General features: G+C 44.4%; 1 protein-coding gene across 8 annotated transcripts in view; it reads left to right on the top strand.

Moving 5' to 3' along the window:
* Positions 1–5,300: 5,300 nt before the first annotated feature.
* The window catches only part of FGFR2 (fibroblast growth factor receptor 2), an 86,019-nt gene continuing 77,185 nt past the window's right edge, over positions 5,301–14,134 (top strand). For 4 of the 8 annotated variants that reach the window (XM_030453213.1, XM_030453212.1, XM_030453210.1 and 1 more), the window contains exon 1: positions 9,574–9,822. In XM_030453213.1, the coding sequence (XP_030309073.1) occupies positions 9,648–9,822 (175 nt within the window). In that variant the 5' untranslated portion in view covers positions 9,574–9,647. Of the gene's footprint in view, positions 5,384–9,571; positions 9,823–14,134 lie in introns of those variants that run through there. The other 4 variants (XM_030453217.1, XM_030453216.1, XM_030453215.1 and 1 more) reach the window with 2 other exon arrangements.

Here is a 14,134-nt window from a genome sequence, read left to right as displayed (position 1 = left end):
GCTTCAGTAAAACAAACCAGTGTGTATTGATCAGCTGGAAAGAGAAATAAGAAGTGCATGGGCCTGCCTGCCTGCCAAATATATCCGAGATCCGTAAGAGAAAGACAAATTGTCTTCGCAGCCTTTGTCTTCTCATTTTTATAAGTCTGGCTCTGTCTTGCTGTGCCCTGCTCAGCACTGAAAAGGGGTTTATTCAGATGGTTTCTCTGAGGCCTGCTTTAGGGGAGCTCAGTAGTAAAACAGAGTTGTCAATGGGTGCTGCTTTCCAGTCTTTCAGGGAAGATACTGTTCCCCAGGAGGCAGAGGTGCTCTCCCAGGACAGCGTGTGACAAATTCCTTAGGGGAGAATACATAATAAATGGAGGATTTTCTTTTATTTTGGTTATTTAGTATTCAATATTTGCATTATGGAAAGTGCCTGGAGGTTCCAGCTGAGATCAGTGTCCTATTGTTCTAAGCCATGCATAAAAACATAGTCAGAGATGAGGAGCTTACCATCTAAATAGATGAACTGGATAAAGGGTGGGAGACAGGAAGCATCTATTATTCTCATTTCATAGCTGGAGAGCTTGGACACAGACAAATTAAGTTGCCTTTCCCAGGATTGTGTAGGAAAGCCAATGTGGAAAGGCAGAAAGCATCAAGTGTCCAGCCTCCCAGTGTAATGCCCTGCTCATAACACACCACATTTCCTGTTTAAGTAGATCTTGCAACAGTGTAATAATAAAAACAAGTAATTTTTTTTATTATTTTTTCCTTAAGTTGCACAAAAATAAGAAGAGTACCAGAAAGGTTACATGGCTACAAGGCATAACAGTCTGGAGAGAGTGCTGATACACAAAATGCCAATACAAGGCAGTGACATGATAGTAGTAAAAATAAATCTCTTTTTCCCAGCTGCTTGGCCTTACTGCCTGGAGAAATATCTCTTAGAGGAGTCTGCTGTGCATAATGCAGAGAGAGATGAAAAAATGATAGGTAAAAAGAGTTGATTTGCCACAATCTGTAGCTTAACCAAAAAGAGGGGTTTTTTTTGTTGTTGATAAACTATCCCTTTATGGGCTGGGAACTGCAGCCCACTCCTCATTTGTATAAATTTTGTTGCAAAAGGACTTCATAGACCATCTGCTTCACACTTTTATGGGTAATTATTGGATCTACTGTCATGAACATAAATACTTACCTTAGTGTTTCAGTTTAACAGCATCCTGAAGTAATACACAGCAAGGAGTACACAGGGATGCACCTCTCTCAAGCAGCTTTTTTTTTGTTAGAAAGGTTTATATGAATATGAAGTGACTCTTCCCTAAGATACTGACAAATATCAGGAGCAACTTTGCCTATCTTTGAAAAGAAAAACATTTTCAGAAGTGGGTTCCTATGGTTTTGTTTCTTTGGCACTCTAAAAAAAAAAAAGTTCAAAGCTGCCAGGGAAGGGAGCCATAAATACTTTGGAAACCAGGTAAACATTTTAGCTGCCAGAGTTTGGGTTTAGGCACTTAGCTTTAGAAGAACTTTTAAAAAAAAAAAAATCAGATGTTGGAGAAGTATTTAATTCTATCCAGTGTGGTCAAGCAAAAATTTAGGACAGGACAGTTTGAATAACAGGGAAGAAATTTTGCTTCCCATTGTGGAGAAGCTAAACCTTCAGCAATGAATGTGGCTGAATTAGGATCTAGAAGATCTCACCCCAGAGTTCTTTAAAAATGTAATGTCTCAGGTTTCTTTAATTTTTTTTTTCTTTTTATAGGTTTATTTAATTTTCTGTTTCATATTCCTGTTTTCATCAGCTGGGTAGAAAGGTGACACATTTGCAGGTCCACCACCTGGAGAATAGACCAGTTCTGAAGCATTTGCTTCCCTCACATCCCCGTGGCTTTCCTTGCCATCTGCCTGCAATGTGGCAGGAGCTGGGGCTGGTTCCTCTCTGAGCTCCCATGGAGGACCCAGGCTCTCTGGAGCCTTGACTACACTCATATCCCCAGCACTTGAAAGAAATGTCAGAAACTCTGTAAGGAGCAGAACTGAGGGCTGCTCAGAAGCTCTGGTATGGTTTTTTTTTTTCTAAGATGACTTTTCCCACACTACTCCAAGGCATTGGTTGCTTATCTCACCTCATCTCTCCACAGACACAAACTCTTTGTCTTCTGCTTCACCTTCTCCTCTCATCCCTAAAAGCCCTTGAAGTTTGGGCTTTTGCTGATCCACGAGCCAGCCCAGGAGCAGCCTGAAGCCTTCTTCCCATCTTCACCTTCCCCTGCCAGGTAGCTGAGATGCCAGGTGGGGATGAATTCACCTCCTCACCTCTGTCAGCTCCAAGATCGAGTTTTGGCTGTGCCCAGCTGTGCCTCCCCTGCAGCTGGAGCCCCTGGCTTGTCCCCTGCCCCTGGTGAACATTAACTGTGCAGAGGGGGGGGACCAGGGTCCAGCTGACAGCAGTGACAAAGAGCTGCCAGGGCTGAAAGATTCAATTTAACTTTCTCCTCCCCCCCTTTCCATGTGTGTGAGGAGGGGGGGGGGGACAGGACTGCTCCTGCTTTTGAAACTGGCAGGGCAAAGGAGCATTGGTGTCCTCATTTTCCTTCCTCCCTATTGATGTATCATTGCCAGGATGAAAAAGGACGTCTCAAGAGCTTTTGAAAAAATGGGTGACTACTCAAGACATTTTATAAAGGAGGAAGAATGGGGAAGAAAATAGGACTCAGTAGGGGGTAGAAGGAGCCTGAATGTGTGCCTTGTCTGTCTTTTCTTTCCCTTGAAACCTGGAGCTGTTGTTCCTATTTCAGTTCAAACTGTCACCTTTAGTTGGTGATGGCTTTACTGCCCTTGCTCCTGAACCTCAACAGATTGGGGCTTATTTACCTATTCACACTCCGCTGTGGAACCTCATTAATAGGCTTATTAGCCACCCCATTCACGTGCTGGAGGGCTCACAGAAAAGATCCCAGCCACTTTGAGAGGAGGAGGAAAAAAAACTGTAAAGAGATTATGCTCTCATTCAGCAGCCCGACTGCTCTGAAAGGCTCCCTGGGCCCACTGAGATCTCTTGAAGCCTAAATATGATGACAGAATTGATCCCCCTCCCCACCTCCCCCCCACCTCCCTTTTAATTCCAAACATGCTTCTGCTTTTCTCAGATTGAGGAGTTGGGCTGTTGTGGGCCACTTTAGGAGAATGTGACTCATTTAAGAGAAAAGGCTGCTATTGATAGACTGCTATCTTTTCATCCCCCCCAAAAAAAGAATAAATTCTGACAAGTGCTTCCAGAAATAGGTGTTCTGATTTTTAATTTTTTTTTTTTAGTGGAATGCTTCCTTTTCTTTCAGAGTATACAAAGATATAAGATGAATGGGGAAAGGTATTGCAGCTTCCTGTGTCAGACAATAATTTATGTGAGAATGCATTAACAATGTTCTCAATGGGCAATGGACATGCCCAGAGCTGGGAAAATTGGATCTTGACTGTGACATCTCAGCTTCTCAATTAGAACATTCAGATGTCTGTTGCTTTAGGAACAACAAGAACAACAAAACCCCATAAACCTGTGTTTCTAATCAATTACAAATTTGCCTGCCATCCATCCTAAAGCCTCCATACTGCTGCTGATGGTGGGAAAGTACTTTCTGGGAGGTCAGTGCATATTCCATGGAAAAGTTGTTTTCAAGTTCTTGGTGTCTGGAAGTATGTAAAGAAAGAGTTATGCTGTGCTACCACAGTCCTTGAAAATCCCCTTGATGAGTATTGCACACAGCATATAAAATGTATATACAGACAGGCTCTGCTTAAATAAAGTAACATTAAATTGATCAAGGCTGATTTAATTTGAGGCAACCACCACCTATCGATTTTGTTGTCAAGCTGATACTACACAGCAAGCATTCCACGGACTGTATGGGAGCAACCTTATAGGTGATGGTAGCTAAAGCAAATGTTTCATTAAGCGAGTGGCAGGTTAAGTTAGACTGAATTTTGCATACCAATAGGGTGCAGTTTGAAATCTGTGTGTCTAGGCAAATGATGTTTGCATAACTAGTTGACAACTTTCCCTGTCTGGGCATTACCCAGAGTTATTAAAGGCACACAGGCAGACAAATTCACGGGGAAGCTGCAAAAAGAGTTTGCACTAGAAAGCTCCTAAATCCAAGGTGATTTTGTTTTTTTTTTTTGAGTGGGTGTCACTAAATCATCCTTTCGAGCTGGAAGAAGCCACAGCTCAGCCATGGCTTTTGAGCCAAAACTTCTGGAAAGGTTTGTGGGGAAAATTTGCTGAGCTTAGGTACCATTCTTGTGTGGGGATTTCGATGCCGGTCTGCATCACCCTCTGGGTGGAGGAACCGCCCGGGCCCAGGCAGCACCACGCCGGGTTCTTTCCTTTCCAACTCCTTGGAAAAATTTTACTGACCCAACCCAAGCGGAGCCGTGCGGGATTAACCCCCCTCCATCCTTATCATCCGTGCGGGATGCGCTTCCCCGCTCCCTGGGGATGCACGGGACAGGATCAGGGTGGGGGTCCCGCTACCCTCTCCCCGCTTCGGTTCTGCTGACACACACCCGGATCCCCGCCGGGAAAGTAATCCAGGGGGCCGGGTGAGCGCAGCCCAAGTGCGGGACCGGGCCGTGGGTTGCGGGACAGGGTGCTGCGGGATCGGGTGCAGCCCGCCCCGGGCCGGGCTGCGGGGGAAGGGGCTGTGGAGCCGCGGCAGCCGCGATTGGCAGAGCCGAACAGCACCGTCCAGGAAACGGCTCGGGTTGCACTGGGGGGAGTGACCAGGGGAGGGAGGAAGGGAGCCGGAGGAGTGCGCCGAAAGAGGGAAAGCGAGGAGACAGAGAGAGAGAGAGAGAGAGAAAGAGAGAGAGGAAAAAAAAAAAAAAAAAAAAAAAAAAAAAGCCAAACCCAAAACCCACCCACCAGAGGGGGGTTTGTCGGCTCGACAAAGCTGCGGCGGTTCGGGGAGGGCGGCTGGATGGAGCGGAGCGGCAGCCGCGGCGATGCCGGGGCGGGGGAGGAGGCTGCTGGCGCCGGGCACGGCGGGCTCGCCCCTCTGAGGCGGTAGCGGCTGCAGCCCAGCCAGGGGACGGGACGGGACGCCGAACCGGCTCCTGCCTCTCCACCCTTCCTCCCTCCTGCTTTCCCCCCCCTCCCCTCCCTCAATCCCACTCCGCCCCGTCCCCTCCCCAAGCCGTGTCCCCCGGGGGATGCGCCCCGCTGATGAGGGCTTGGGTTTTTGGGCTTGTGCTGGGGTTTGCCAGCCCGCCCCGCCGGGGCTGCCCGCTGAGTGACCGCGGCCGCCTAGGAGTTCCCGCCCGTCCCGGGGAGCCGCCGCTCGGAACCGGCTCCGGTTGAGGGGGAGCGGAACCTTCCCGCCGAGCTTTCTCGCTGCAGGTAATGAATGGCACCGGGCTGGGCTGGAGCGGGGAGGAGGGGAAGGCGGCAACGCTTTTAAAAATAAAAGCCAAGTGGTTGGAAAGTGGCGGAGGGTTGGGGGTGCCGGAGCTTTCCTCGGCAGCTGAGGCGGGCTGCGGGTCGGGCTTTCTGTCCCTTCACCGCCTCCGCGGGGCTCAGCTCACCGGTTCTCCCGGCTGTCGGCTACAAGGGGGACTTTGGGGAAGGTTTGCAGCGGTGACATCAGGACGGGCAGCCCGGGGAGGTTCGGTCTCCCCCAGGTTAAGGGAACGGCATCGCCTCGACGGGCCGCCCGCTGGACCGGGAGGTCCCGGCTCCCTCCCCTGTCCGTGCCCACCCGGTGCTCGGAGGCGAAGGGTCGGAGGTACAGAGCTGCCCCCGCCTGAGATAACCGGGTAAAGAAATCTTCAATGAAATATAGATTTAAATGCAAAACTGCCCGTTCAAACAGGGACCCATTATGTGTTTGGTGTGAAACGCTATCAACATTTAAAACTTCATTGTCTCCTTTGTACCAAATCCCTGTAAATCTTCCACTAGCCTTTACTCATTTTCATCTGAAAAGCCTGTTTGGGCTGAATAGACAGCAATCAGCAGCCTCTGGACTTCTCTCTCTCTGGAATGTCAATTAAAATGCAGATTTTTTTTTTTTTCTCCCCCTGATCTCTTAGTGGCAAAAGACTTGAGAAAAACAGGAAAGCAAATGAAAGAAGTTCAAACAATGAAAAAGTCCTGAAGCTGCCAGCCGGTTCCCATTAGTCCTCCAGAATTAATATTTAATAGTTGTGATGCTCAGATTTGCTTGGAGATTAAACTATGGTGAAGCATCTTGTTTATATATGTATATGTGTGTATATATAAATATTTGTAGACGTATATTTTTGTATGTGTGTACATAAAGATGTTAGCTTTAAAGCTTCAGGTACCTGGATTTTTCTGATGGAGCTGCAGGGCTTTTAGGTTGCTTGAGATTTCTCTGTGGAGGGAATATCCATATTTCATTCAGGTTTTGCTATTCCCTGCCTAATGGAGAGAAAGATGCTGAAGGGTTGTGTATAGCGAGCAATATATTGATTTGGTTAACATATTCTACACATTGTACTCTCCCTGGGGAGTGATAAGCATCTTATAAACAACAATAGAAGTAGATTAAAAAGAACACTGAGCATTGAATTTAATTAATGCCACTGCTGAACAAGTACTACTTGTTTGTGTGTGTGAGTGTGTTTAAGCTGAAGTACAGCTTGGAGGAATTTGGTTGGGCTCCCAAACCAGTCTGCTTTCCCATGCTTGTCAGTTTGGCAAAGAAATTTGGGCAGGTATGTGACGAGGTGAAAATTGAGTTGATGAGCGAGTGGCAAGGAGAGCCATCAATCATGGGAGCCTGACAACTCCTCCCCAAAGTGTAGGCTGAGAAGAGAGACAGAGTTCCCTTTCAAGGGGAAAAATAAACACTACGTGTGGCTTTCACTGAGTCTGAGACTCCAGGAGGGATTATGGTATTGTAGTCAGGAAGCCAGAATAGTGGAGGCCAAAAAGCATGCTGGGGCTGTGTTCCAAACATTGAGATAGAGGTACATAATTATCCAGCACAGGAGGTCTTTCCAGAGAATCGTCCCCCAGCAACTGTGGCCATTCAGCTATGAAAAGAATTTGGGTTTGTTTCGTCTTCATCAGGCCCTGCATCTTTTGGGAAAGGGCAGTCCTTGAAACCTGCTCTTTGTCGGGGTGGTAAAAAGTGGTTTGGCTCCGTGGATGGATCCAGATCTCTGATTTTTGCTTTGCTGCCCCTTGGTGAGCCCCGGGTTTGAGTTTTGCTGCTGCCCTGTGGATGAAGAGTTTCTTCTCTCTGCTGGCAGATGTTCAGGTGCAGGAGCTGGCAAAAATATTCAGGTGAGAAGACGTAGTCAAGCAGCTTTGTGCTTCAGGACTTCATAGGATGGTAGGAACCACAGATGTGCTTTCAGTGGCATTTAATGCAGCCTGAAAATCTGAAGCAGCTGAAATCTGAGTGGAATTAACGCTGTTAGGAAAGGCTCTAGCATTCTGGTATGTTTTCTTTTTTTTGCAAAATTGTGATTGCATTTTGCATTTATATACATGGCTTTTAATCAGGGTTTACAGGATGATTTATGGACTTTAAATTAGCATTACCTCCAGCCTACTAATTAGTGTTTCTACCCGCTTTGCAGCTGGATAAATGGAGCAGCAGAGCTGAGGCTATCAGACAGGGAGTCAGGCTCTGGACCTGGGTGGTAGCTTCCAGGAGGGCTTTGGTTCTTCACCAGACTTCAACCTGTCTTGGAAACAGAGCTCACTTCAGTTCTACACCTGCTCTGTGCTTATTTAAAGAAGCTCAGGGTGAGCTCTTTGCAGATGTTTATGCAGTGGTCTCGTGGTGGGTTCACTGGAGATGTAATAGTAGTTGGTAGCTCGTGGTCTGGGATGATCATGCTGTGCCTAAATGTGTAAAGGAGGGATGGAGCTCTGAGCTGGTATCAGCTGAGGTGGAAAAGCTTGCCCTGAAATGTCAGGGTTTTGCTTGAGATACATTGTCTTAATTTTCCCCCAGTGCCTTATTTATGGTTTCTACTAAAATCAGTTTCTGCTGACTCCGGAATTTACTATAGGTAGTACATAAGGTAAAGGATGCCTCAGCAGCATTTCTGCCCTTAGTAGGACTGTGAATTTAGGTTGTATGAAGCAGGTAGCACAAGTCTAATAAAATCAAAATAAATTTTTTAATGGCTGGCTGTATGAAGGGAGAATATTTGTCTGTGTTTCTCTGTACTGTATGCAGAGATACCATGTCTAGATGACAGGGATTTTGAAGAAGTTTACCTTAATGACTACACTTTGCCCCCACCTCCCACCCCCCTTTTTTTTTTCTGTTTTGTTTTGGTTTTTTTTGTTTTTTGGGTTGTCTTTAAAGGTTGGGGAAAAAAGGAGGGAAAAAGAGTGATGTTATTTTTTCCTTCAAGACAAGTGTTTTCTAAGCTTCAGTTAGAGTTTCATCACATCTAGGATGAATCATTGGCCAGATTAGAACAATTGCTGCAGTTACTTGGTTTTATCCATTTACTGAGGTTTACCATCTTTTATTTTTGAAGTGGAAAATCGGGTCTAATTTTCTGGTTCAGTTGTTAAATCACCCTGTAAGGATGCTCTTCTGACCCTCACCTGGCATCTGAGGGTGGTGGCAACAGGGTCTGCTGAAGCTAGTTACTTTAGTACCCTTCTCCTCCATCAGCCATGCCTGCATCACCAGTAAATTCTATCATTTTAATTCCATTTTTACCAAGAATAAAACAGACTTATTTTTTAATGTTACTCTGTCTGAAAAAGAGATACCAAGAAGCATCGTTGAGAGAGGAGTGACTAATGTGTGGATGGAAAATGATGCTGGGGAGGTCTCCTTGTGAAATGCCAATCTGTGCCACACTTTAGGCAAACTTTTGTTGCCTATAATTTGATCCCTACATTAGAATCCCTAATTAGAATCCCTACAAAGACTGGAGCCTTTCACCTGTACAGGACTCAGCTCTGAGTGAACTGAGTCAGAGGAAGGCACGTCCATAGGGGAGCTGGAAGTCCTGAGGGGAAATGAAGTTTTACAGATTATCCAAGCCTAAAGAGTATTTTTCATCTGGTTTTATGGTGTTTTTTTTGGTTTTATTTTTGTGGAAAATTACTGATTTTTTCCAAATTCAGCTAGCTGCAGAACTGTCTAGATGAAGGAATGAAAAACCAAGGCAAACTTACATAAACCTTCAAACAATAACAAGAATATAATTTGTATAATTGTGGTAATTTTGTAGCATTACAGGTTATATGCCTGCACATGTGTGTGTGTGTCTCAGGGTTTTTTTTTTCTTTTCAAAACTGTATATTTTTCTGTCAGTAAAAGAGCTCTCTAAATATGTGCTGAGAAGTGATTTTGTGAAAACAAGGAGGACTTGGTTACGCCTCAGGTGATGATGGAAACTGCTAACAGAAAATGAAAAGCCACTCACTTTTCACATATTCTTGAAGCTTGAAAACTATTTTTCCCATCTTCCTCCTCCTCCCCTTCTCACCTCAGCTCAGTTTGGGACTTTCTGAGGTTTATTTGAGTTTGCTGTTGAGGATGGTTTTGCTGACACTGTGCAATCTCCCTCTTCCCCACAGCTGCTGTTCCAAGGGAGGAGGCTTTACCCTGGCTGAAGGCACTGCTTTCTCTCCATGCTTCTCTAGAGGTGTTCAGATGGGATTAAAGTCCACATGGAGATATGGAAATGGACCAGGAATTTACTCTAAAAAGATGGTCAGCTGGGATTCGGGTTGCCTTATCTGCCTGGTGGTGGTCACCATGGCTGGACTTTCCCTGGCTCGACCTTCGTTTAATTTAGTTGTTGAAGATGCCACGCTGGAACCTGAAGGTAAGTCTCTAGAGTCCTTAATTCTGCAGAAATTAATTTTAACTGCCTGAAATGGAAGTCAGGATCTCCATGTATTTGGTCAGTCTGAGGCCAGTAACACATTAGCCCTTCCAGAGTTATGTGGGGTTTTTTTTTTTCCCATTTTCTTGTTCATGCATGGGCTGTGTTTAATCTTATGCAAGCAAGTGGTGTCAGTGATTTCACTTGGGACTGTCATCATGTTGTATAATCCAGAGTTTTCAGGAATGGGCCTTTAAGGGAATGGGGCTGTTGCACCTACACACGTGTTGCTGTCTCCAGGAACAGAACGGCTCTGTTGCTGCATGTCTGTGGGATTCTCTTAATTGGAGTTGTTCAGAGAAAAAAGAAATCCCAATAATTTTCACTCACGTGGCCTCTTTGCTGAAATCTGCTGGCACTCTGCTGAAATGGTGTTGCAGCTTTAGTAGTGTTTGAAGTTAGAATATTTTCCCTTAGTGCTGTTAATACCTGAGAACAGTCGGTGCGGTGTCTGGGTTGCAGGTTCTGGAAGTGTAAAAGTTGAGATCTGAATAGCAAGGATTGCAGCTCATTACTCTGAAAGCCAAGGCTAATCAAGACCTTGACACTGGAATAGATATTTTGATAAAATCTCCTTCTCTGAGCCTGCACCTGCTGCTGTGTTCTTGTAGGTGTATCCATTCCTCAAGCTTTATGAAGTGGTTTCATCTCTGAGCATCTTAGGAGAGGCTGTTTTTTTTTTTTTGTCATTAGCTGATTGTATTTAAGAATAATTTTACTGTATTGTGTAGGATCTTTCCTGCTTTCTGAGCACAGCAGGGGGAAAATGTGGTTTCCTTCATGAAGTTTTACTTGTCCTTCAGAGTAGTGATCACATTTCTAGTGACTCTGCTGTCCATGGAGCATTTCTCATCCTGGAGGCTTGCTGGAGAGAATTCACATGCTCTACTACTCATATCCACAGATGCAACTTTGGTTTTTATTTAGTATGTTTTCATGCAAAACTTATTTGTTTTTATGTAAAAACAGATGTCACCAGCTAACATGTTTTTAGAATCAGTTCCAATTACATTTTTATAGATGGAAGGGAATGAACTGTTTAGACACGATGAGCCCTCCTCTCCAGCAAGCATTCCTGAAAAAAAATGACCAGAGTTGTCTGTCAGCCACAGAGATTGTTGATAGCAAAGATTTTTGTGTCTTTTTTTTTTTGTTAAGGTAACTTGCAAATTTAGAAAAGCCCAACTTTAAGCACCACTCACTTTATGATACAGTAATTGTGCATCTGGTGCCTTTTTTTTTGGCTTTTCAGAGGAATGACAAAATCATGAATAATTCTGGTTTCAGATGATCTGTTTGTAGTGAGATCCTCAGGTTTTGTGGTTAAATCGGAAAGAATGTGATTGCTTGGTTGGTGGAGTATTTTACAGGTAGAAGAGTAATATTTTTTTGAAGGATACCTGATGATTTTTCAGCTTTTCAGATAAAGAATAGCTTTTATTATTTTAAAAAGTACAGTTTAAATATAGGTTTCTGCCACGGTGAATATCCAGGGGGTGGAATCTGATTTTTATCAAAGCATAAATTGTTAGAAAGGATTTAAAACTTCTTCCCTGGGCAGGAATGTTACTGACATGAAGCAATTTCAGATGTGAGAAGTTGTATCATTACTAGAAAAGAGAACCCCCCCATGCTTTTAAGTTAATAGTATAATAAGAGGTTTTATGCTGCAGAATACAGGGAATTGTGTGGGATTTATATCTGAGATTTGAGAAATAAAACCTCCTTTATGTACTTTCTTAAACCTCTTTAAAAAAAAAAAAAATTAACACCTTCTCTGGGTTCCATCATTGCCACCCACAAGCTCTCAGCTGAAAACAAACCAAAACAAACCTTAAAAAAAAATACCTTCAAAGACAAAGCCGCCTTCTTTTTTTAATTTAGTAAATGCCAAACATTTTGGCCACAGCTAATTTGGGGGGTCAGGTGCTCTAATAATGTATGTTTTCCATAAGGCTGCTGACTGTGCAGTCATTAGAGCGATGACATTTTGTACCAGCTGAGAAGGCTGACAGGGCCATGACCTTTTGTGACATGTTGATCTGTTCCTTAGTGTCTGCCTTTGTGGGCATCCCCTAAATTTTGCTTTTTTGTGTGTGTTTGTGTGTGTGTTTGGTTTGGTTTTTTTTTTTCTAGGTGCTTTTATTGTTACTATTTCTTGTTTTAGTGACTCAGAATGTTGAACAAGCTGTATACAGAGTAACAGGAGGTGGAATTGTGGCTTTGCATCCCTTTGATGGTGGTGGGAAGTATCTTCTTGTCTCTTAGCTGGATGTAACTTTAGGGACAGTTGCAATCATTTTTTGTGGAGTATCTGGTTAAGTTATGTACCTTAGCTCAAGCAGTGTATGTGCAGGACATGAATCTGGTTAAATGAGGACTTTAACACAAGCAGTTTACGTGCAGGATGCATCCAAGATGTCTTGCATCAAGGTGCTTTACTTCTGGTTATCTGCAGTCAATCTGATCTCTGAAGTTGCAGGGCTGGTGGGGCTGCCAAGGTGGGCATCCTTCTGGAGCAGAGGTGGTGGAGAAACACCAGGGTGCTGCTTCCCATTTGCCAGGAAAAAAAAGTAAATTCACCCAGGGTTCTCTTGGTATCTTTTTTATTTTATTCTACAAGAGTAAAGCACTTTTCTCGGGTGCTTTCATAAAAATCCTGGACTTGTTGAGCTCAGGGTCTCATCTCTAACCATTAGATAGTACTCTGGTACATGTTTACACTGAAGGTAGTATCTTGAGCCTTTTCAAATCATAATGTCAATATTGATGTCACGAGTGCTCACGAAGGGCTGGATCCTGAGCAGGGTTGTTTCTGGTCCTGTGCTTCCTGATCGTAAAATCTGAGGCTCTTGAGCAGTGTGAGCTGCAAGAGAACCTCTAGGAATTAGTCAGGGGGCTCTCAGCTCTCAAATTATCTTACATCAAGTGTTTACGTAGACGTTTTTGTTGTGTTTTGCTTTTGCTTTTCCCCTATGGGATATAAAGACTTTCTGCTTTTAAATATTTAGAAGTAAAGCTGCCCCAGTGAGTACAAAGGAGCCATTCTCTCTCTGGGCAGCCAGGCCTTTGATGATGGCCAACATTGCAGAAGGGCTCTGACCGCACACATAGGTTGCAGGGTTACTTTGTGAACTGAATAATTAGTTTAGACATATATTTGATAAATAGCAAGCTCTCCCTTGACCTTCCCTTGCCCAAGCTGTGTGTTATCGTTCTGCTGGGGAGCTAATTTAGGCTCTTTTTTATTTTTTTTTTCCCCCCCTATACAATGCCTTGACACTGGCCTTGGAGCACCCACTCCGAGCCCTGGCCTGGTGCAATAACAATGTGTTTCACTTCTTTTAATTTAGGTCAGATTTCCAAAGGACTAATTTAAGCTTGCCACCAGGGACAGCCTCATTCTGTGGCCTGTCAAAAACAAGGGGGTGTTCATCAAAATGGCTCTAAATGTGTGTTTGGGAGGCAGCAGTGAAGGAGGGTGCCCTTTTGTAGAGGGTGATGTGTGCTTATGGTGGGCTCTGACCTGAGCTGTGAGTTGTCATTTGGGTTTCAATTCAGTCACAGCTATTTGCTGTATGTGACATCCACTATAAACCTGTTCAATGCAGTACCCAGAATAATTTTTTTTAAAGAGTTTTGCATAATAGGAGCAATCTACCTTAATCTTTGTTAAAATATTATCAGTGCTTAAAGGTTCACATCACCTGTGGCTCCAGTGCTCAGCACAGTCCACTCAGACTCCTTTTTTTTAGCCATCATCACCTGCCTGGGTTGGTGGGTGCTTCTGAAATGCTTCTTGGACTCCCAGGGAGCAGGCAAGAAGGGAGGAGGAGGGATGCTTTGGTGGTGAGACCTCCTCTGTCCCCTGGGGTGTCCCCAGGGCTCCTTTCTGTGTTTTGGAAGCTGCAGAGCTGGTGGGGCTGCCAAGGTGGGCATCCTCCTGGAGCAGAGGTGATGGAGAAGCACCAGGGTAGGAAAAAAAGGCAAATTCACCCAGGATTCCCTTGGTACCTTTTTAATTTTATTCTACAAGAGCAGTGGCTTTGATATCTGCAAGTTATGATTAACAACTGAAACTGATTAGTTAAATCCAAGGGTTGGTTGGTTTTTTTTTTCTTTTTTTTTTTTTAAGGAAGAACAATTTTCAAAGCCCATTATGGAGGAATGTGACATCCCCACAGCTCAGTGAGGGCTGGATGCCCTTTCAGAGATCTGGTTCAGTAAGTTATTTGGCCCAGTACAGGAATTG

The sequence above is a fragment of the Calypte anna genome, chromosome 6, assembly GCF_003957555.1.
Source record: "Calypte anna isolate BGI_N300 chromosome 6, bCalAnn1_v1.p, whole genome shotgun sequence".
Lineage (NCBI taxonomy): Eukaryota > Metazoa > Chordata > Aves > Apodiformes > Trochilidae > Calypte > Calypte anna.
The sequence above is the reverse complement of the archived record's forward strand: the minus strand, read 5'-3'. Positions and strand labels throughout refer to the sequence as shown.